General features: G+C 37.1%; 2 protein-coding genes across 2 annotated transcripts in view; one reads left to right on the top strand and one right to left on the bottom strand.

Annotated features, from left to right (window-relative positions):
* LOC125225698 (pancreatic lipase-related protein 2-like) overlaps positions 1–6985 on the bottom strand; it is a 31192-nt gene extending 24207 nt beyond the window's left edge. Inside the window, exons 1-3 of the mRNA XM_048129528.1 lie at positions 6841–6985; positions 2312–2477; positions 234–382 (exon numbers count right to left, since the gene is read on the bottom strand). Of these exons, the coding sequence (XP_047985485.1) occupies positions 234–382; positions 2312–2477; positions 6841–6868 (343 nt within the window). The 5' untranslated portion in view covers positions 6869–6985. The remainder of the gene's footprint in view (positions 1–233; positions 383–2311; positions 2478–6840) is intronic.
* A 4337-nt stretch (positions 6986–11322) lies between these two features.
* LOC125225441 (5'-deoxynucleotidase HDDC2) lies at positions 11323–23027 on the top strand. Its single transcript, XM_048129173.1, has 4 exons — positions 11323–11525; positions 11601–11748; positions 13039–13193; positions 22547–23027. Exons 1-4 carry the CDS (start codon positions 11463–11465, stop codon positions 22781–22783), a joined length of 603 nt encoding a protein of 200 aa, XP_047985130.1. The 5' UTR covers positions 11323–11462; the 3' UTR covers positions 22784–23027.
* Positions 23028–25287: the final 2260 nt, after the last annotated feature.

Below are 25287 nucleotides of genomic sequence, written 5' to 3'. Positions count from 1 at the left end.
TATTATCGACGCTGCCTCAAAACTCGGAGTAAGCAATATTGTTACCTTAGGCCTACTTGCACCAACCATTTAACTCAGGGTTAGTGGGCTGTCATCTGTCAAATTCCATATAAAATGGTGGGTTAAACCTCGGGTTAACCCTCCATTTTCGTTCGTGCAAGTGGCCCAGGCAGGTATGACGACATGACGCAGGTACCTACGTAAGAAAGCAAAGTGGTGTTAAACTTTCTTACCTTCTTTAATCGATTCTGGCATCGGACCATCGGCGTTGTTAAGCCATCCGTGGGCGAGAACTTTAACTTTGTTATTAAAGTCGAAATTAGAGTCCCATAAAGATAATGAATCGTTAGTCTTTAGAACTTGGAACTCGTACGGGTTGCGCCTGAAAACAAGTAAGGATATTATTTATAACTTTTTGTACTTACTACAATTTCATCAACCATACCTATACATAAAACCGTAATAAAAATATCGAAAACAATAACTAACGAAACGAAAAGTGGCGTAATGACCCCAGATAGAAAACACCTATTAGGGTAGTTCTATCATTTCGTGCAAATCATATGTTTGTTGACATAAAACATATACTAACTCCTAAATTCATTTCAAATATTTTTTATATGTTGCGTAAGGTTCATAGGTATACTTTGCATCTAAAATGAATTATATTATTGCAATATAAAATATATAAATAAAATATAAACATGCTAAAACTTCATTACCATTACCAGTTAGAACCTAGATTTATAGATTCGAGAGCAAATTACATAACTATTACATGTACTGCTTTAATTTAACCTCTTAATTTAGATGAAGTACTTATAAGGGAAAAAAATTTTGGTGGTTTATACAGTATTAACTTTGATATTTATATCCACCGCTTCAAAATATTTTTGTACAGAAAATAATTTCATTACCATAAGTTTAATTTGCAACAATGGAATTGGCCAGTAGGCATTGCAAGTGTTATTCTATACGACGTTCGCTCTGACCGCGATCACCACGTCAGTCGGCCAGTAAACAGTGAACAGGACTGACGTGTGCCATTTTTTTATAAAAAAATATATCGCGCCGGAGATTTGGATTTGGTACGTTTTTTCTTCATTACCATTTGCACTGTTTTGCTATTTAATTGTTACGTGTTTTATTGAACTATGAATATTTAAATAATGAATATTCTATTCGAAAGCTTAGTGAATAAATATACCTAGAATAGCATTTGCTTTTAAAGAGTTAATCGACAAAAGGTAAAGAAAACTCATTAACATTCTTTTCATTACCGTAATTTACTGTTTACTATAAAGAGAATGGTAATGAACATAAAACGGTGGTAATGAATTGCAGTATTAAATTCATTACCATCATTTTATGTTAATTACCATTCTCGTTTATTAGCATGCTCCTGACTATTGAAAGTAACAAGTAAATATTCAAAACTACGTTTTCAGTAGGTATATTTAAAATAGAACATGTTATTATTAATTACTGTTTCTCTTTTTTGTGTTTTTGGCTTTTTTATTTGACACTTCATTACCATCATCGCATTTTTATTCCCATAAATATCTATCATCATTACCATATTCTATACTTCATTACCATTTCTTTTGGAAAATCTTTTGTTCATAAATCGGTAAATTTTGCGTATAATAGAAAATGCATTATTGATAAATGTTTCTTTTTCATAGTTCTTATAACCATAGTTCATAGTTCTTATACCATTACCACACAAAAAAATGGAAATTAAAAATTTCTCCCAAATTTTGCCGATTTGCACGAAATGATAGAACTACCCATTAAGTACTAACAGTAACAGGAATGTGTTTAACCGTTTCCTTGACAGTGCTCCACCTGTCGACGTACTATCACTGAAAATACATATACGGATACCTATGTCCTTTTTGCGGCAGTGGTTTGGTTGTCGACGTAGGTAGTGTCAGCGAATGGGTTAACAAACGAACTGTTACTTCAGCCTTTGATTCGAAATATTCCCTTTGGAAAATTAAGTGATAAATTTGTGATTGAAGAGTAAAGACTTGATGAGTGTTTTAATTTAATGGAATTGAAACAGTCAGTTATAACGTAAATGAGATATAACAGAAATGGAAATATGGGTACCTACTAAGGTCAATAAGGCATGTCTAAACCAAAGATCAGTGTGTATTGAGAGTTCATAAGTTTAACACTAATCGTATGAACTCGCAAAAACACCTGCGACAATGAGTAAAAAGGTCAAATGTGAAGGCCAATTACAATTTCCCTTATGACGCACTTGTCCCTATTGACCATACTTATTAAAGATACAATTACCTACCTAGTAAAGAGCTTGAACTGCACATCTTCTTCCTTGAACCAGCTCCAACTCCATCCCCAGAACCAGAACCTGGTCTCATTAAGGGAGGGCACGGAGCCGTATTCCTGCACACTGGCCAGCCACACAGGGTCGTAGGGCGAAGGCGCGTCCCATTCAATCGCCGACACTAGAAAAACATCGAGCAACATTTAACAATATTTCCATTTTTTTTTTTTTCATTTGAATCATAGATTAAATTTAATACATAACATACATTAAAATGCGACCGCCTAAGAACGCGCATACACTACACCACACGTAGATGGCGTCACAAAAAAAATATCTTGTAGCTTTCGATTATACTTGTGTGTCACTTTTTTAACGCCAATCTACAAATAATCGATGGCAGCAATGCATTTTTTTGTGGCGTCATTTATGTGTGGTTTTAAACCACTGGTTTAGTATATGCTCGTTCTTAGGCGGTCGCATTTTAATGTATGGGATGGTATGATCTTCTTATTTTTAATCTATGGTTGAATGCAATGAAGCTGAAGCGACAGCGAAAGCCCCATGCCGCTTCAGCCGCGTAGCGTACCTACGCGTATCCATTCCGCGACCTAAATGTGACCTTAAATCACTGTTTCACTGTTGCAAAATAAATGTTTATCTCCATAGTTAGTTCATTCATTACATTTATCAGTCTAGAGTGGTTCGTCGTAGATTGTGGATTCGTAGCATGCACACAAACACGTCGAGTCAATTTGCTTGCAACAGTTTCGTTTCCTCAGTGATTACTGTACATGTTCCATAAACTTTTAAAGTTAATTTCAACTAAAGCTTATACCCCAGAACTCTCCTGGACGTGCACTAACACGGTAAAGAAATTAGAACTGAGAATTTCAGTACACGTATCCAAATGCACAAACGCTCACGATAATGTTCGCTCCTTGAAAAACATAGTGACACTATCCAAAAACAATAGGTTTTTAGTTAACAACGCCATCTAGGTCGCGCGATCATAACGAACGTAATGCAAAGACACCTATCAATTTAGCTCGCTTAGAGGCGACAGGGGGCGCTAATGTCACTATGGCGAATAGTGGGAATAGACGCGTGGGGGACGGGAACAATGTCATGTTTGCAATAATGACCTGGACGCCGATCAAAATGTAGTGAACTCTAAGACGAAAATTGTCATTTTGTGTTTAGTGACGGTGTTCCGCGAGATTGAATGGTAAGTATGACAATTTTCTTATGGAACATTGTATCAATCCTTAAAGTGTCACTTTGAACTTGTAATAACTATTCAATATTGAGTTTCATTTTAAAGTAACAGTGTCATTTTTGCTATAATGACACTAGTACTTTAACAATTCTAAACGTTTTGAGATAGGTATAGTGACACTGTGCACGTAATGACGGTTTGGCTTTAAACTATTAGGCTTAATGCAGGTTAAAAATAAAGTTGTACTGTACTTTTACTTAAAATGACGTTATGGTCTTAACTCGCTAAAAAGAATTTGCATGAATGAATCGTCATTATCTGTTTAGTGTCATTTTTGATTGTATGAATTACCATAATTACGCTTGCAAAGAAATGGAATACCGCTGTTATGAGTTTAAAGCCACTTTAACTGGTAATGGTAGCTTTAAACGCGTTGACTGATTATTGTCACTTTAAGTTTTATGTCATGCTTTGCGGTAATTAAAATTACAAAACAGTTAATGATTAATTACCTTCTAGACATATTACGTTTAATACCATTGTTCCATTTAAGTTTAGCACATAAACCTACACAATTTTGATAAAATCCTATGAAAAAGACATTTTACTCTATTTTTTTGTAAAATACCTATAAACAGCGCTAATAAAAATGAAGGTTATTTTTTGTATAATCATTTTTTACGAAGTAATTGCTATTTTTGTGATCTACAAGACACAATTATTAATTTAAGATACAATATAAAAACTATGATTGCTAGTGGATAAATTTCTTGTGCATTAATATAATTAAATTATTAGCCATAAATAAGTATATTTGTTTGTTACAGTAAAAAATGGCTCAACGATATTCAAGGCTCAAAAATTCAAAGCAATCATCAATAGTATAAACACACCAGCATCTACAGATCACCTATTTGCTACATCGCCACGAGCATGCACATTTCAAGCGGCCGACTAAACTTCGCATAAGTTAGGGTATACCACGTTCAAAAAAAATCGCACCTCGCGCAAAATCGTTTCAAGCAAAAATATCTCTAATCTTATTGACTGTAATCTATCAATATTTGTATCATTTCAAAGTACAATTAAAGCCCTTTAAGAGAAAATGTGTACAACTTTCTTAAAAACAATAATCGCCAATCTGCCGTGGTTTAAAAAAAAAGGTATTGATGCGATTTTAATGGGACTCTAGGTGTGCTACCCCAGGCGGTTTTTAAAGGAGCTGTAAAGGTGTCATGTGGATCTTTTGCACTCCAAAGGTCACCGAGGACGAACGCCTGCAGAAAAAAAAAGCCTTGAAGGCAATAGGGGTAAATAACCAGAAAAAGCAGCTCAAGTGGTACTGCTCCTAAACGGACTACGGCAGTAGCAAGTTGCTGAACGCCTAAGCATAATCCGTTTCCGGGTGCGACGAGTCTTGTTGGGGTTTCTGGAGACCAGTAACTACATCAGGAGGCCTAGATCTGAGAGAAGACGCTGCAACACCGCTAGAGACGACCGGTACATTGTATCGGCCTCTTTGCGGAACCGCTATCTTATCGCTCCTGAGCTGCAGATACTGCTTAGAACAGCTCGAAGAACTGTAGTGAGTGTCTTCATGATCAGAAGAAGATTGAGGGAGAAGAAAATGTTACCCCGAGAAGAGCTGACAGGGGCTACCAATTGAAGCCAGAGCCAATACCCCAATCGAATTGCCATAAGGCTTAAGGATTGGACGTTGCAGCAATAGAGGAAAGTTTGTTCCCCAACGAGACGAAGGAGATCATTTATACCAACTATAGACGCAAAAGGGTGTACAGGAGTCAAGGAGAGCAGTTTACACCAGTCTTCACTGAAGAAACAGTCAGTTACGTGCATGTTCTGGGGCGGCATTTCCATCGACGGCAAAACGGATCTCGTCTGTGTTTCCCGCACTGGCTGTGGTCGGTTTGAGGGGTCCTTAACTGCAGGCAGTTACATTATGGAGATCTTAGAAGAACGTATGGTCTCGTACGCTGAGTTTTTTGGACCTGATTTCCAATTCATGCACGTCTACGTTCGTCGCCATACTGCCTTGATAGTGCGGGACTCCCTGCATGAGGTCGGAATGCACCGTAATGGAGTGGCAGCAACGAGCCCCGACCTGAACCCCATCGAACATCTCTGGGATGAGTTAAAACGGCTTGTTTGGTCACGGGATCCTGCTCCAGCCACCCTCAACGAGCTGGAAGCCGTAGTTATTGAGGAATGGAAAAATATTCCTCAAAAACTGATCGTAACACTGATCAGCCCCTCTAGCACAACTTGTCTTGTCGCGCGCGAGTCCATACTTGAAGTCGTGCTTGATGTATGGACTCGCGCGCGACAAGGCAAGTTGTGCTAAAAGGTCTGGTCCATAACTGATCGCATGGAAGCTACACGAAGGGCCAGAGGGAGGAACACTGGGTTTTAAGGTTAGTTTTAAGTAATTTTTTTCGATATTTGTTGATTTTATTGCGTTTGATTTTTTTAATTTTAACCTGAATGCACTTTGGTTACTTTTTCCTGACAATTTTAATTTTTTGTATAAAATGTCATGAATTTTATGGATATTAAAATAAATGTTGTATTACTAACGCAAATGTCAAGACTGAAAGTGATTTTTGTTTCTAATATTTTTTTAGTTATATTTTATTGTTTCAGAGGGCAAGCCAGGAGTGTTTCTAGTTTTTAAGGGCAGTAATGCTAAATAGATACAGGGTTTGAGACCGAATGTCATTTAATTCAATAAATTTTAATGTATATACATAAAAGGTGGTTTGATTGCTAATTATTCATTGAAATAAAAGGTAAATTTCATAAAAAAATGGCTATAGTGTCATTTTTCCACAAAGTAAAACGAAGATATAAAATTGTCATGTGTCCCTAAACAAAAATAAATGGAAAAGTGTCACTACCATTTTGTTTAAGCTTAATTATCTTAGAAACAAAATAAAAAAAATACAATTTACTATTATATCTATCAGGTTTAGTCACAAAACTAACAAGAACTGCCAAAAAAATTACAAGTTTGTTGTAAAAATGGCAATTTTTGACAATTCAAAAATTTCAAAACTTTAAACCATTGTACCCAAAAAAGACGTTTTTCATTTAATGACACTATGTTTTTCAAGGAGCGAACATTTATTAAGTACCTTCGTATACGATAAAATGCTGTCGTACGGGAACAGCGAATGAAAAAGCTTATTTACCTAGTTTCTAACACAAATAAAATACTGACGTAATTTTAATAATGAAAAACAAAACACTAACAAGGACCACAAAACTTTCTACAACTGAGTAGTTATAAGTAATTGTTACCACAAACCTGCACAAAAGAGCAGCAACAGAATCATTCCCGCAGCGCTCACACGCCAGAATTTACCGGGCAAACTATTTTCCACATGCCGAGCAAAACTTCACTAAACTCCAGAGTTAGAGCGCTCATTTTCCGGTCAGGCTAGTACTAATTGGTGAACCGTCAACGAGTACTCACACATTTTCACTGACCACTGGCGGTCGAGATTGAATTTAAATTTGTATAGCGGTACCACACAATTGCAATTCATGGGGCGCCTTGGCTCGCCCATCGATCATATTAATTAAACAGGAGAACTATCCTTTCGATGCCTGCGTGTGTGACGCGTGTTTGTGCTAGAAAGACTGAATATATCCTGTCCAATATTTACATATACGGATCTTACTCTTACTTATAAATGCATGGTGATTATACCTTACTTAATGGTATGGCAGTTATGTTGTTGTTAGGCTGGTCTAGGTACTCGATCATTTTAAATTATGGTTTTGAGCTCAGCCAGCTATGAGACTAAACCATTATAAGCGGTGTCGAGCACACCAATATTGTATGTTATGGGAGTTCACAATTATACTGGTTTTTCCCGTCGCCAACCTACCTATCGACTTATGCAGATGTATATAATTTATTTACATAAATCCTACAATTTTACGGCTCCTTTCACAGTGCTGATGATATTTATGATTGTTTTCTAATGGTAGTGTTATAAATATAAAAGTCCTGCCTTTAGCAAGTTTAATTTGGATTGAATAACTACAGGCTGTTTAGCATAATTTGCCTTCGCGCGCAAATCCATAATAAGTAAAGTACCTACATCAGCCCCTCTAGCACAACTTGCCTTGTCGCGGGCGAGTCCATAATTGAAGTCGCGCTTGATGTAGGTATGGACTCGCGCGCGACAAGACAAGTTGTACTAAAGGGTCAGGCGTGGGATTCACTCGCGGAAGAGAGCGCAACTTGTGCTAATCCGCTTGAAGTAAAGACCACACTACAGCCCGTGAGATTTCAAAAGGATCTTTGGTTTTCGGGTAAAATAAGTTGTAAGTAGTCTTAAAATGGACATTCCGAATAACAGCGCCCCCCTGACAATAGTCATAATACATTTTTTCTACTCCCGAACTGTTATTCGTCATTTACAGGGTCGTGCATAGATCTTTAAAACCATACATAAAAGTCTATTCCCCAAGCCAGCGTCTGCCGGCTTTCCACGCATGCGCGCAGTATCGAAAAAACTGAAAACGCATTGTTTGGCTCTGTAACCATGGCAACGCATTGTTATAACGATACTGCGCGCGTGCTCGGGAAGGCTTTGGAGAGCAGAGCTGACAGTGCGAACCTTTACGTCAAAATACAGGAAACAGTGTGATTTTCACGAAAGTTATTAAAGAAAACTATTAAAAACTAAGTGGATGGTCGTAGAAAAAGTATTATATGCAACGGTGTTTAACTGAGTCAAAAAATACTCGTGGCGTCTTACTAACAATTTTCGGCTTCGCCTCAAATTGTTACCCACGCCACTCGTCTTTTTTGACCTCCTTTAAACGCCTGTTGCATAAAATACTATTTCAGGCAGGCAAGCATGGTCGCGCGATTAATGATAAAACATCACACGGGTAGCATGGTCGAGCGCTAGACGATAAAATATCAGGCCGTCCCTATCCTACTATTAGTAAGCGCGATAGGGACGGCCTGATGTTTTATCATTTATCGCGCGACCATAAATCAACTTTAAACGATTTAGTTGTAGTATGACAAGCCCTAAAATCTGAAGGCCATTCTGAAAGCTCACACACGTACTGTATTTACCTTTACATCATGTGTCTGTGTGGCTACCATTTGGCTACCACGATCCACGATGAAAGAAATAAAGAAAGAAAATATTTATTTGGCATAGAGATACATGATAAAAACAACAAGTAATTAATAACTAGTCACCAAATAGGATGCCACTCAACGTACACCGTGTCTATAGACGCAGCACTTTTCGCGCGCGGTTTTCAGGGCACCCAGAAAATTAAAAACTAATTCTTATAGATTGGCTACCATTGCGAGCCTAGTGAACGCCAGCCTTAACTAACACAAAAGTCACAAAAAATCTATTCGATGATTGGTGGTTAAGGTTATGCGCCCAGGGGCGACAAAGTCACTCGGCGACTTTTTTGTCGGACACATCCAGTCTATGGTATGGGCTAGTATGAAAGTGCACACACCTGCTTGAGTGTGCACTGCTTGTAGAGTTGTGCCTGCTCGTTCACTGAAAAGATCGCTCCCAACTAGTACGATCTCTGCAGTGTACTAGTTCGTTCTTTTAAGACATTTAGTACAGTAGTACACCGAGAGAGCGAGAGACAAATTGTGCATATGGCGTACAGTAACGCTCGTTCGTACTAACCGAGAGCTGATCGGCCGCTTTCGCGCGCTCTCGGTCCGAGTCAGTGTTGCCAGATCTACTGATTTAGCAGTAGATCTACCTGATTTTGAAAAAATCTACTGATCTACTGCTTTTTTTGTAATTTTTCAAGAAATCTACCTGCTTTTTCCCAAATCGATATTTTTCAGTATAAACAATTGGATTGGCTTCAAATTTTTACTATAGACAGTCCAACAATTTAGTCAAGGCGCGAAATTAAAATTTTCTATGGGCCAACTTTCATCCCTTCATTTCTTAAAGTTGCTGCTTTTTTCTAGTGACAGAAATCGCTTGACAGACTTTATATCTGCGATTGTTCGTAAATTTCGTAATGTAGTCGTAGCTTGGTATTAGCAATAGCGATTTAGGCGGGTGCAAGAAGTTTGATGTTTGTATTCTAACTGGTTTAATATGTGTTCATATCAAATAATAGTACATTACGTCAGATGTCGGGAAAGAAGGGCTTACATGCTGTGTAGGTATATCCAGCTGAGTAGGATAGTGATACGAAGCCTGTAAGCCCTTTTCACGGCGAGGCATGTAATTATAGTACTTTTCTCAAACTTGCAATGATATGAAAAAAAAATCTTGTGATAGTTTTGATAAAACTAGGCAAAAAGAAAACTCTTCTAATTCCGCGCCAAAGTTTTTTTTAACTCTGAGGTAACTTATTAAATGGTGACATTCAGGTACATTAGTACTATTAATGTTTTTTTGATTACTAAATGTCATGGTGTAGTGTCAGCATTTGCCGTTTAGAAACAAATGGAGGGTGCTTTACAGGCAGGCTTTTTTTTTGCTGTAAATACTATGAAATATTATCTTCACTCAGCTCAACGGACACGTAGTAGTCCCGACAACATTTCATTGCAAGTTTGAGAAAAAGTTCTTATTTGTGCAACTGCCCCATCGATACTGAATAGGAATGGAATCAATTTAATGCATCCTACACCTTATAAAACAAAGTCCCCTTCGCGTCTGTCTATGTGTGTTCGCGATAAACTCAAAAACTACTGAACGGATTTTCATGTGGTTTTCACCTATGAATAAGTGATTCTTGGGGAAGATTTAAGCATATAATTTGTTGAGACTTTGTTTGAAATATAACGATATTTGCTAAACAAGTCGGACAAAATCCCACTGGCTGAGAGAGAGCCTTAATCGTAAACGCTGCCCAAACCGTTTGAGCTATATCATGAGCTGTATGGCGAAATAGTGTATCTCTCATAGGTTTACATAAAAGTACGCGAAAGCATATGTCTATCTTTACGGATAACTTACTGTATATAACCATTTTTAATCCCCATGCGTATCTGGGGCGGGCCGCTAGTGTGGAATAAGTTTATCTTCGTAAAAATTGTATGGGATAAGTTTTTTCTTGATGTGTGGCCGGATTCTGATTCTTTTTTTTTCATACAAACATTTAATCATGGATAAGAAAGAAAAAAAATTATCAAAAATGACCTTCGTATGTTTTATCCAAAACCTATCAACGCCAATCTGCATGAATTTGAAATCGCGAGAAGTCTAAAAGAGTTCCAGGACCGTGTTCGATCGTGTCACAGCATAATTTTTCTTTCATTCTTCTTCACTTAGTATCAATATTTGTAGTCTACTGCTTTTTTTCCTGATCTACTGGTTTTTTATTCATTTTTCTACTGTATACTTCAGATTCCGTCTGGCAACACTGGTCCGAGTCAGTCGGTTATATTTCGGTTGCGGTCGGATCACACGGATCGCTTTGCTGTCATTGTCACTTCTCGGCTCTTCGCTCCTTTCGCTCCCATTTTGTTGCGCGAGTGTGAGTGTACTAAATGTACTAGAGAGCAGAATCATTTGGGAGTAGTTCGGTCTAGTACAGTACAGGGAATCGTGTCTTTTGTACTATTAGTACATGTACTACACAAGCCTAACTGCTTGTGTCCCCGTAACTTTGTCGCCCGTGAGCGCACACTCTAATGCTTGGCGTTTATTGCTATGCAGTAGGAGGCGGCATTATGTGACCAGCCAATTGTCAAGTTGCCAATGTGCAGGACAAATTAAAAAAAAAACAATTGTCAAAGTCACGTCACGTCCATTTCACGTCACATACGTCTGATACATCACAAAGCCACTTTCATTCAAAATTTCGTTTCGCAAGTAGAGGTCTTGAATCGGAGCTTAAAAGTGAACGTTTCTCAAATTCTATTAATTATAAATTAGTCGACCCGTTAAACTAATAATAATGGCTCTAGTTGCAGAGAACAAAAATATCCTCAAGTTTCTAGAACTCGTCGGTCGTTTGAAGGTACCATTCTTGCTATAAAATTTTGAGAAAAAGATCTGTCTTGGTTAAGTGGTTAATTCAATTTTTGATTTCCAGCATGTCAAAAGAACTGGCTGGGTGCTGTGCCACATCGACGATTGTGAGTCCATCGCGGGGCACATGTACCGCATGGGCATGATGACTTTCCTGCTTACTGAAGAGAACAACCCAACAAAATTGGATCGCTTTAAATGCCTTGAAATAGGTGAGTTTTCCAATTGGATTTATTATATATTATACTTAGATTCTGGAAAGATGTAATAATTAGGAGAAGGTATGCCCTTTAGCTGGCCTTGTTATCAGGGTCAATATAATTTACAGGCGATATAATTATATTCGTCTTCAACCCAAATTTATAACGTAAAAAGAAAGGTATCAAAAATATGTAACATTAGTTCTGTACAAAATATGGTTTCTTTGTCTACATTATAATCAAATTTCTGAAAGGTGATCATGTAACTGAAAATTTGACATTTTCTTCCTATCTTAACTTCATTTTACATTTAAAACTTAATAAATACATTCAAGGTTTTTTTTTTCCATGTCATAATAAATTTTACTGCATGTAAGAATGAAATCAAGGTTACTGCTTAATGTGATATGTTGGTAACTAGTCTAGGAAAATTGCCAAACCCCACCTTTAAGGAAAATTGTCAAACCCCATTTTCAATACAAAATGAACAGCTGACTGCTGGGTTTGCCTGCACAGACCCAGCTTCAATGTCAGGGGGGTTGGTCAAATTATAGGTTTAGTTTGTCTGGATGTGAACTAGAGACTGGTAGCCCAACACCATATAATTTTATATGGACTAGGGACATTTTGCGACACCTTCTTCTGGCCTAATTAAGCTCAAACTAGGACCTCGAGGCTATCTACATTCCTATTGATGCCCTTGTTTTGAGATATCATGTAGATTATAGAGAACAGGATCTTATTAGAACAAGAAAAATATTGTTCTCAGTTTTTATGATATGATGGATATGTAGCTTCCTTTAAAAATTGTTATCATTAAATACAAAGTTAGATTATGTCCAAAACAATGAACACATTCAACTCTGAAAAGTATTTGGTACTTGTGAACCTGTTTACTTCAAATGTGTCAAGTACCTACACACTCGAACTACTTCAGTTTTTTAACCAACTTCTAGTACCTCTTAGTTTGTTAATAGTCCGATTAAAAAGTTTGCTTTAAGTACTTATTACATTTTTGAGTTCTTAAAATTTTAGTTTAAAACATTCACTGTCCAATACCTCATTATAGTCATTATATCATCATAAATTACCAAGTTTCAACAATGTGATCAGCAATTCCCGAATAGTTTGTAGTTTTGTACATTTGGATCTCGTCTCCGATTTTGATAAAAATTGGTAGGCTGATAGAGTCCATGATGCTGAGCAAGATCCACTAGGTTTCCCAAAATGTCCTGTTTTTGTATGAAACCTTCCTTTTTTGTTACCCGATTTCTATACATTTATCATTCTATCCCTTTCCAGCTCTTGTCCACGATTTGGCAGAGTGCATAGTCGGAGACATCACTCCGCACTGCGGAGTGTCTCCTGAGGAGAAGCACCGGCAGGAGGATGAGGCTATGAAGAAAATTGCAGAGCTGACTGGTTTCGCTGGCAACAGGATGTATGAGCTTTACAAGGTGATTTCAAGTTTGTTACTAACAACAAACATCAACCAGCCTACCTACTTTTTATGGTTCCGTATTTTGTAAAACATAGGGAATACACAATACACATCAAACAATTTATACTATTTTTATACAATTTATACTATTTTTATACAATTTATACTATTTTTATACAATTTATACCTATAGTTTCCTGACAATCCTGACGTTTGCAGTACTATACGTATGATGTTTGCAACTAGGCAACTAGGGGTGAGCGTCAGGACCCCTGGACCACTACAGATATTTGATGTTTAGTACATACTAAAATTTAGTACCTATTTGATACTATTTGGTACCTGAGTACATATATTTGGTACCTCCACTGATATCGAAAAATCGAGCGAATAAAGTGGCCAGACATTCTGACGTCAGGATGTCTGGACATTTTTGGTTTACATAGTTCTAGACAACACTACTAATTGATATCTTAGTCAATATTTACTCCCTATTTGGTACCTGTCAATATATTTTTTTCAAATTTTTTTGGCGTACCAGAAAAAAGTTATGACGGAATTTAAAGTTGTGAGCCCGGCCGTGCCGTTGAAGTATGTAGCGCCTGTCAAAAGTATAGAGGCAAATCCGCCTGCCCTCCTACGCGCGTCAACTTAAATAGGAATTTAGTTTTAGGCACACGCACATCATCTCTACTACTGACTAGTGGCATTAATATAGTCGAAATATAAAAGTAATTAGTGTAATTACACTAGTTTTCCATTAGGTACTAAATTTTAGTATGTACTAAACATCAAATATCTGTAGTGGTCCAGGGGTCCTGACGCTCACAACTAGGGAACAAATCAAATTATTTTATTGAATATTTTTGTTTATTGAATGTTTTTGTTTGTGTATGATATCTATTTCAATCTAGGTATATTGAATTGAATTGCTAAATTACTATTCTTATAACCAGACCATTAAGGGCCACTTGCACCAACGAAAATGTAGGGTTTACCCGAGGATTAACCCACCATTTTATATGGAATCTGACAGATGACAGCCCACTAACCCTGAGTTAAGTGGTTGGTGCAAGTGGGCCTAATAGTAGTAGAGAAGCATTTGTGAAGTGCATTGTTCTCTTAGCACAGAATATATAGCCTGTCAACCAAATTTTGGCAGTAGCAATGTACATCAAACTAAAGTATGGTATCCCTATGAAATGGACAAAAACCAGCAATGTACGTCGAACAGCCACAGATATATTTATTTCAAGGGGCTCGCTCCTTCCTTACGAATAATAATGTATTAAAAAGGGACGGATATAGGTTACTGCTGTGCGAACTTAACAGAAACAGAATACAGAAAACTCCCTACTAGTCGAAAGGCGGCATGGAAATGCGTGAGCTGTAAAGGGGAGGCTCGAGCCGATCGGCATCGCCGGCAGTCACAAAACCGACCGACCTGGACACGATTATGAATGAGCTGCGCGAAATGAAGAAATCCCTGCAGAGCCTTCCTGATCTGGTGAAGGACGTAAAGACTATCAAAACCGAACTTGCAGAAGTGAAGGAATCTTGCGAATTTAGTAACGCCAAAGTCGAAGAGTTTACTTCTCGTTTGGTAGACGTCGAAAAGAAAATTCCGCAATTCGACGCACTCGATGATAAGGTCATGTCACTATCGTCTCAGCTGTGTCATTTACAAAACGAGCTGAACAGCCGAGATCAGTGGTTGCGTCTTAACAACATCGAAATTAAGGGTGTTCCGGTCAAGAACAATGAAAATCTTTTCACAATATTGGAGAAAATTAGTTGCGTGGTGGGACACACGGTACCAAAGACGAGCATAAATTACTTAACACGTATTCCCATTCACAATTCGAAGGAAAAAGCAATTATCGTCAGCTTCACCAATCGCTATATTAAGGAGGATTTTATTGCTTCCGCGCGGTAGAAAAAGACCATATTAGCCGATGACATTGGATACACTAATAACCAACAGAGGATTTTTGTTAATGACCACTTAACGGCGGAAAGCAAAATGTTACTAACTAAAGCAAAATCAATTTTAAAATCTAAGAACTTTAAATATGTGTGGGTAAAGTTTGCAAAAATCCATGCACGGAAAGACGATAATTCGAAAGTCTATATTATAAACAGTGAAAATGATTTAAACAAATTAACTTAGCATGTGTTATATTTATTTTATTGTGTTTGCTTTCATTGCTTAATATAAAATTGTATCTACAGAAAAGTTTGGGAATCGTTTGCCGGTCGACCGGTCCTGTTGCTACTGTAGGCGCTGGGCGCCTTGTCTTATCGCTACTTGCATTTTTTTCGCACCGGTTAGGTCAAGCTCACATAATTATATTTGTCTCTGTCTATCGCACATACCTACTACAGTTAATTACTCGCTCTCTCGCACTTATGCAAAATAACTTATGTCTCGTAACAACCGCATATTTTTATACTCGGTCACATCGTTTACATTTAATAATTGCTTTGCCTGTTTACTTAATTATCAAATGTTACCTATATTTCATATTCTTAATTACTCTGTATTTATTCCATGATTATTTTATTTATTACACGCGTTAATGTCTTTAAGCGGTAAGGAACCCGGGTACACTTACCCCACTATTTACTATCAGAATGTGAGGGGTCTTCGTTCTAAAACATCTACATTTTATCGCAATTTAATCTCTTCAAATTATGATATAATTTTCTTAACAGAAACTTGGCTTCTGGATGGAGTGTTGGATTCGGAATTGTTCGATGACCGTTATGTCGTTTGGCGGCGGGATCGTGACTCAGCCTTGACTGGACAAAACCGCGGTGGCGGTGTTATCATTGCGACTCGTAGGGAATTGGCGGTCGTTCCGCAGCCTACCTTCCACTCATCAGCCGAAGACCTCTGGGTTACGTTATCCATTAAAGGGTGTCGTAATATATTAATTAAACTTCATTTATGTGTCCTATATCTATGTAAACAAAATAATGGATATACGTTTTCCCAACAGTTGTCAAATTATTTAACTAAACTTAGTGATGCAATTTTATGTAACTGCAATGATAAATTTCTAATAATAGGTGATTTTAACCTCAGCAATATCACATGGACTGCGCAGGATTCGTCAATGTCCCCGTCAAATTATAAAACTAATGATGAGTGCACTATAATAGACGAGTTAAATACATGCAATTTAAGTCAGTATAACGGTGTACTCAACCACCACGGTAAATTGCTGGACCTTGTTCTGTCGAATGATATTGTTTGCGTAACAGAATGTTTTGACCCCCTGGTACCTATTGATCCCTACCATAAAGCACTTTTAATATCGATTAAATACGCTGTAATTAGCTGTCTTAAGCCAGCTCCTCTAACAAAGTATTTTTATAATAAAGGTGACTACGATTCAATTAATATTGAATTAACTATTATTAATTGGGAAGAAGAGTTCTCACGGCGCTCGCTAAATGATTCAGTTGAGTATTTCTATTTTATAATTAAACAACTCAGAAATAAATACATACCTAGTAAGAAAATACATAACGACTCATTTCCAAAGTGGTATTCGCCAGCGCTTAAAAAAGCTATTAAAGAAAAGACTAAATACTTAAAAAAATATAAGATATATGGTAACAAATCTGATTTAATTTCATTTCATTTCCAGAGGGACAGAGTTAAAAAGCTTGAGACTGACTGTTTTTCTAATTATATTCAACGCGTTGAAGAAAACATTTCCAAGGACCCTAAACAATTTTGGACATTCATGAAGTCACGCTCTACTTCCCACGGTGTACCTAGTTGTTTAAAATATGGTAACCGTTCGGTCAATTCAGGTTCAGATATATGTGAGGCATTCTCCGAGTATTTCCATACTACTTTTTCAGCACCAAGTACCAACCCAATATCACCTGTCGAGTCTGCGTTTAACTCCGCCTCTCACATATCTCGAATTGTTGTCAATCGTGATGAACTCACTCGGCTGTTACAGTCACTTGATCCATCAAAATCGGCGGGTCCAGATGATTTGCCAAGTCAAATTCTGATAAATTGTGCAAAAACTATCGTTGAACCGATATACTTGTTGTTTAAGCGCTCCTTTGCTGAGTGCTCTGTGCCGTCACTGTGGAAATCAGCCTTTATTACACCGGTCCACAAAAAAGGCTCAAAAACCGATATATGCAACTACCGGCCAATTTCTAAGTTGTGTATTATCTCTAAGGTTTTGGAGAAAATAGTTTATCGTCAGGTCTATGGAGCTGTCAAGAACCATTTTAGTCCTACTCAACATGGCTTCCTTCAACGAAGATCTACTGTCTCAAATCTGATACTGCTAAATAACTTTGTTACTGAGGCGATGACTAAAGGTAGTCAAGTTGACGTAATCTACACGGATTATAGCAAGGCGTTCGATAGGATTGACCATGGACTGTTAATTCTCAAGCTTTATAACATGGGAATACATGGAGACCTGTTGCGGTGGTTTATTTCATATATTGACAAAAGATCACAGGCTGTTGTTATTAATAATTATGTATCTAGTTGGATTACTGTTCCAAGTGGCGTCCCTCAAGGTTCGTTATTAGGGCCCCTTTTATTCAACATTTTTGTCAATGACATTAGTGACTGCTTCGTTTTTTCTAAATTACTGAGTTTTGCAGACGATATGAAAATATTTGCTAAAGTAAACTCTATTCACGATTCTGCTTTAATCCAAGATGACCTTATACGCCTTGAATCATACTGCCAATCCAATAAATTGGAACTCAACCCATCCAAGTGCTTTACTTTAACCTTCTCTCGACAACGCAACGTAATTCATACCTCATACTTAATAAAAAATCAACCACTCAAAAGGGTCCAATCTATGAGAGATCTGGGGGTGACGCATGATTCAAAACTTTTATTTGACTCACATATTGAAAATATTATATCTAACGCTTCAAAAACATTAGGATTCATTATACGGAGTTCTACACACTTCACCCAAGCTAAAACTATTAAAATTCTTTACTGCGCATATGTAAGAAGCAAGCTTGAATATGCATCACAAATTTGGAACCCTCGTTATCATACGTATATCGACCGAATAGAACGCATTCAAAGAAAATTTATTAAGTTCCTTTGTTTTAAATTGAATACTCCATATAGTTCCTCCAACTATATTAACATATGTAAAAAACACCATCTCATTCCTCTAAATAGACGTCGTGACATTGCGGACATAATTTATATATTAAACATAACCAATGGGAACGTGGACTGCCCCGATTTGCTAGCTGAACTTTCTTTCAATACTCCATCTAGATCCAAGAGACACTTTCCTCCCCTTTCTATTCCCATCTGTACGCGCAACTACCGGCAAAACAGTTTTTTAATACGTGCGAGTAAAAGTTTAAATAAGTTAACGAAAAACTTAGACATAGACATTTTTAACAGTAATATCCAATCTGTGCGGCGTAATCTAGTGAACAATAGCTTTGAGTGAGCTTGCCCTACCCGATGACTGTAGTTTTTTAAAGCAAGTGTGTCATTTAAGCATGATATTTTTTGTTTTGTTTTGTTTAAAATCTAGTTAGATTAAGTAGGTTGCTTAGTATTGCAATGTGATAGTGTAAACCACCTAATAACTCCCAGTATGTTACTATTGGTGGGAACCTGTAATTGGCTTTTTGTAACCTAATTAAGTTAACCTTTCTGTATTAATAGCTGTTGGTTCTCCGAAGAATAATAAATAAATAATAAATAAATAAATATGTGCTAGTTATTTCTCTTTTTGTTAGGACGGAGATTTCCACAGATAAGATACAAATGACACGCGAACTTCCACCGATTTTCAAAACTAGTGTTGCTAGCCCGTGATTTTTCAAATTTGCCGCCTTTTTCTAGTGACAAGATTTGGTTGACGGTCTATATGTCGCAGGGAAATGGCCAAAACAGAGTTTTGAACAAATCCCTAAGGGATATGATCAAATCACGCAGGATGACAAAATGGCGAATCCATTTCATCATTTCTCTAAAAAGTTTCAGGCATTTGACCAAATCCCTGACTGGGTCTAGTGAAATCACAAAATCGGTCAACAAACGCGCCACGTTTTGTCATTTTACTAGATTTGTTTAGGAATTTGATAAAATCCCTGAACCACGACAGTGAGTTGACGAAACGAACTTATAAAGTCAACTAGTTTTATCATTTCGCTAAACAAGTTTAGGGATATGATAAAGTCTCAACTGGAATATGGTACCTACATAATATGGTGATTTGATCAAATCTCTGAACTGGTTTCGTGAAATGACGAAGGTAAGAATCTAATACATCATTTACCTACAATTAAGCGATTTGATCAAATCTCTACTGCTAGATTAGTGAAATGGTAAAATAAAATGACAAAATAGATATTAAAGTTCTTTATTAAACAGCTGGTTTAAACGAATACAAAGAAATGTGAAATGCATTGTAAAGGGCTCGAAACGTCAGAAATGCAAACAACTTAATCCGTTTTAAGTTTTTTTAATAAACAAGAAAATAAGAGAAAAAAAAAGTGAAAACCAAAGCTAAATAGTACATTACGATACAAGTGCGTGAAAACGAGTTACGAATTACCTTTTCGCACGTGTATCGTACGACGATCGTATCGTACGTACATTACGATAAAAAGGAAGTTCGAAACGAGTGAACGATAAATTTACGACTACGAGTTACGAATTTCCTTTTCTCACGTGTATCGTACGACATTTTTCAGTAGAGATAGCCCTCCGAAGTTTCGACCTGACATCAGCACAGATGGTGTTTTTATACGCACTAGTTCGAGAAGTGGTTCATTATATGTCAGGTCGAAACTTCGGATGGCCATCTGTACTGAAAAACATTGTACGATACACGTGCAAAAAGGAAATTCGTAACTCGTGTCGATTTAAAACACGACCGAAATCGCCACTCATTTCGAACTTCCTTTTTTTCGCACTTGTATCGTAATGTACAATTATTTTAATTTATTTTCTTATTTGTTACAACATTTTGTAGATTTGTGGCATCTCGAGTTACACATGACGTTATTTTTTTTACAAGCACATGTCATCTATTTGTTTTGCACTGCACTTTAGATTTTTCACAAGAACATTTCTTGAAACCTTGCCCTCCGAATAAAGATAACTTGGCTGCTATTTCCCGTAGGCTAAGCTTCGTAGGAGGAACTACTGCAGCAAATGAAGATGTAGGTACTTGGCTGTAGCGCGTAGATGCATTGGATCTCTCAACGGAACCTTGACTGGCCGGATGTCTAGGCCGACCGTTTACTATTTTATAAGATGGCCACAGGCTTGTCAATTCTTGTATAATAGAAGCCGTGAACTCACGACCATTGTCGCTCTGAAGTATATGTGGGCAACCTACTTCCAAGGATATTTTTAGCAGTTCCAGCGCCACTTCAGCGGCCCTTTTCGAGACTAACGGCCGTAAGAAAATGAATTTTGTTGTATGGTCCTGGCAGTTCAACAGCCACTTATAATTTCCATCGGGAGTTGACTGGAAGTCAATTAAATCGACTTTACCTCGAAGATTAAAATCATTTGATATTATTGGGTTAACAACTATACCTTTTCTAGGAAATTTCTTTTTGTTTTGGCAGACTGTACACAGTTTCAAAAACTCTAGTGCTATCGAAGTAGGTATCGAAATAACGTATGTACCACGATTTTAAATAGTGCAGCATTTTATCTCTCCGTCCATGTCCAGTAAATTGATGACATGTTTTAAGTATGTCATAAAATTCGTCCATAGAAACGACTTTCACAACAGTTTCAGAAACTGACTTTCTCTCCATAATCAAATATTATTGAGTTCCAACCTACATGATCTGGTGTACGACCCTTTTCCTTTTTCTTTTTAATTAAATTTAGTGTGTTCTGTTTGTTATTATTCTTTTTTTTTATATAGATCACAGTCTGTTGTTATTTTTCTTGTAACGTTTTCACTTTTATTCTTTTAACTGTTTGACCACTTTTCTTGTATGTGTTTTGCATTTCTTCTGTCTGTTACCCTCCGTGAATCTTTCTCACTTGATGGTCTTATCGGAAGATCAGCGCTGGAAGTCCCCAGCAACACGCTGAGATGAGGCCATTTCTTGGCACTTCATTATTTTCTGTCTTATTGTTATTAGGTGTAATTTGTCTTGCCAGTGTTCACGAATAAATGTTATTATTCTATTCTATTCTATGAGATCGTATTTATTTCCATAATAGTACTGCTTATTTGTCCGTGGTATCTTCAATACTGGAGCTAATTTAAATTGTTTGATAGCCCCGATAGCTTCTGCAATCCTATCACGAGTCCATAGGGGTTTTTCTTTACCTTGTCTGTCATTAAAACATGCACTAATAGTTTTATTAAACTGTTTTTCACACACAAACTGGGTCGGAGATTGATTTTCACTAGGGTCCGTCCGAAGCCATTTCACATAAAAACTTGAACTTTTCTATAGAAACCGCGCGAAAATTAGTGACGTAATATTTGTTTACTTGCCACTATTACACTAGCTGCGTGCGAATGCGTCGGAGCCGGCCGGCCGGGAGCGGGGGAGCGGGAAGAGGCGGGGATCAAACGATCGCGCGAGCGAGCGGATCAGTCTGAACTATGGTTGAGATTTTTGTCTTTTCCCTGAATTGGTTTAGTGAAATGATAAAACTAGTTGACTTTATAAATGCGTTTCGTCAACTCACTGTCGTGGTTCAGGGATTTTATCAAATTCCTAAACAAATCTAGTAAAATGACAAAACGTGGCGCGTTTGTTGACCGATTTTGTGATTTCACTAGACCCAGTCAGGGATTTGGTCAAATGCCTGAAACTTTCTAGAGAAATGATGAAATGGATTCGCCATTTTGTCATCCTGCGTGATTTGATCATATCCCTTAGGGATTTGTTCAAATCTCTGTTTTGGCCATTTCCCTGCGACATATATAATAGTACGATGACAGAAGGCTCACTCCTTTGATGTTCACAAAATGCCGCCATTCTAAATGCTTACCCACATTAACAAACGGACCGCACGCGAGCAGCCGACATTGAATTCTATTGCGCCGCGCGAAGGTCGTCGCCACTGAATGGGCCGCGAACTCGCGGCCGCCGACATGTACTTGTAGCGCGGCGATAGGATCGCGGAGTGAGCCGCCCCTGCTCTTACTAAGAAATGAAAACACGCATATTCGGTATTACACAATATCATGTAATAGTAGATTACATGCCTAAGCCAGTACAGTAGATTGTCGGTCGAGGCGGAGACTAGGACAAAAAATAATATTTTACTCGTAATTTGAACAATAATCGCTTAAATTGTAAAACTTGCCGGAAGTCCTTGTTAAAAGAAACCTTTATCTTTTTCAGGAATATGAGTTTCAATCCTCACCCGAAGCAAAGTTTGCAAAAGACCTAGATAGGTATGACATGATTTTACAAGCCTTCGAATATGAGAAACGTGAGAAGGCTCCAAAGAAGCTACAAGAATTCTTCACAGCGACCGAGGGGAAGTTCAACCATCCATTCATCAGGGACTTGGTAACAGAATTGTACAGGCAAAGAGAGGAATTCGAAAAGAAATTTGTGGTAAATGGTACCACATAACTCACACTTAATAATTCAGGTATTTATAAGTATTAAGCCATAATTATAACCGGCTTATAAAGCGCGTCAAACGTAGTTAAGATTATTTTTATTTGCGATGTCCAACTAGACTGGTTCTAGGTGATAACTGATAATGGATCTAAGATATCTCAGTATAGATTATAATAAGGTTTGAATGCTATTGTACCAGTGTCAACAATTACACCTTTTTTTTTACTTCCAGTCCAAAAGTGTGTGTTGTCTTTTTATAGATCAAGAGCCCAGGCCCGCCAGACCTTCCTCAAATTCTCAAGGATGAAACTTTGGGACAATGTAGAGTTCACATCGGCGTTTAATGTGTGCATATTTTCTAGTTCGGCCCATCGGCCAATTTTTTGCTATCAAGTGATGAAGGTGAAAAAAAAAGTGCTTACTTTCCTTAAATTCTCAAGGCTGATTTTTATATATGTGTTAGAGCACGTTGTTAGAAATTGGTTATCATCAATGCCAGACCGTTTCCGCCGGCCATAACTTTTGCCAGACGCGACAAAGTTGGCAAAAAACGACTCTAACTTACCTCATTTTCTCAAGCCTGATTTTGATATATGATACGCAGGGACCTATAACTAGACCGTTTGTAAGCAGCCAGACCAATCGGATGGACCCAACCATCCGCCAGACCGACTTAAAGTTTCGATATGAGCATTAGTAGAATTGAAATATTCCGGGTCTATAAAAGCTAAAAACTTGAATTTTCTACATTAAGCTACGTGTATATTGTATACTTGACGTAATAAGCGACTTTCAAAAATTTTACTTCTAAGGAAATAAAAATATGAAAGTTTATATGCGGTACAAGATTAATTTTAAGCTATGAATTTTATTTACACTGCGTAAGTACATGTGTATTTTATTATAAATATAACTTTTACCAGACGCGACAAAGTTGGCAAAAAACGATTCTAACTTACCTCATTTTCTCAAGCCTGATTTTGATAAAAACTTGAATAACGAATTGAATTTTATATTATAAATAACGTAAACAAGGAAAAACAAATTGGTGCAGTGCATTATAAATTAAATATTCAATTCAAAGAAGTAAACAATCAATGTTACAACGGTATATAACTAAACGAATTTCCTTTCTCCTACAAAACATGGTAACATACCTAAGTGACGAACTTTAGAATTACAAGTTTAGGAAGTTTAAACATTTGTACTCAATACGAACATCATCAACCCCGTTATAACCCATGTCGGAGATGCTGAATTTTCAGACACGAATAAATTTTTGGCTTTCTTCAAATACATGTATGCCGTTATAAAAAGTTTAGAATACTTTACGTGTGTACACAACATACTTATACACTTATACTTTCCACCTCATTTTAACTGAACTTATATAAATGCTTAAATAACTTTTGTAGTATGCGAGGGATTTGACATTATATGCAACATACACATAGTGCCTTTATACATAGTGTGAGGTCCCTCGCCCACAGATTAAAAAGGATCGATCTTAAATTTTAAACCACCTTGTTCGACGACCGAAAAAAAAGTTTAATTTACTTTTCTTCTTTAAATTTATAATAAAATACACATGTACTTACGCAGTCTAGTTACAGGTCCCTGCGTATCATATATCAAAATCAGGCTTGAGAAAATGAGGTAAGTTAGAGTCGTTTTTTGCCAACTTTGTCGCGTCTGGTAAAAGTTATATTTATAATAAAATACACATGTACTTACGCAGTGTAAATAAAATTCATAGCTTAAAATTAATCTTGCACCACATATAAACTTTCATTTTTTTATTTCCTTAGAAGTAAAATTTTTGAAAGTCGCTTATAACGTCAAGTATACAATATACACGTAGCTTAATGTAGAAAATTCAAGTTTTTAGCTTTTATAGACCCGGAATATTTCAATTCTACTAATGCTCATATCGAAACTTTAAGTCGGTCTGGCGGATGGTTGGGTCCATCCGATTGGTCTGGCTGCTTACAAACGGTCTAGTTATAGGTCCCTGCGTATCATATATCAAAATCAGGCTTGAGAAAATGAGGTAAGTTAGAGTCGTTTTTTGCCAACTTTGTCGTGTCTGGCAAAAGTTATGGCCGGCGGAAACGGTCTGGCATTGATGATAACCAATTTCTAACAACGTGCTCGAACACATATATAAAAATCAGCCTTGAGAATTTAAGGAAAGTAAGCACTTTTTTTTTTCACCTTCATCACTTGATAGCAAAAAATTGGCCGATGGGCCGAACTAGAAAATATGCACACATTAACCGCCGATATGAACTCTACATTGTCCCAAAGTTTCATCCTTGAGAATTTGAGGAAGGTCTGGCGGGCCTGGGCTCTGGGTCTATTATATTTTTTAGACAAATTATTAATAACAATATTCATTCGTTTTATCTCGTATGGTTCTCAATTTTAATTACATATTTATGTGATTTGTTGATTCATATGATTTTACCGTGATGTCTAAATAACATTGTTAGTTGTTAATTGGGCTTTTTCCA

This window comes from Leguminivora glycinivorella, chromosome 4 (assembly GCF_023078275.1).
Source record: "Leguminivora glycinivorella isolate SPB_JAAS2020 chromosome 4, LegGlyc_1.1, whole genome shotgun sequence".
Taxonomy (NCBI): domain Eukaryota; kingdom Metazoa; phylum Arthropoda; class Insecta; order Lepidoptera; family Tortricidae; genus Leguminivora; species Leguminivora glycinivorella.
This window is presented reverse-complemented; position numbering and strand designations above follow the sequence as displayed.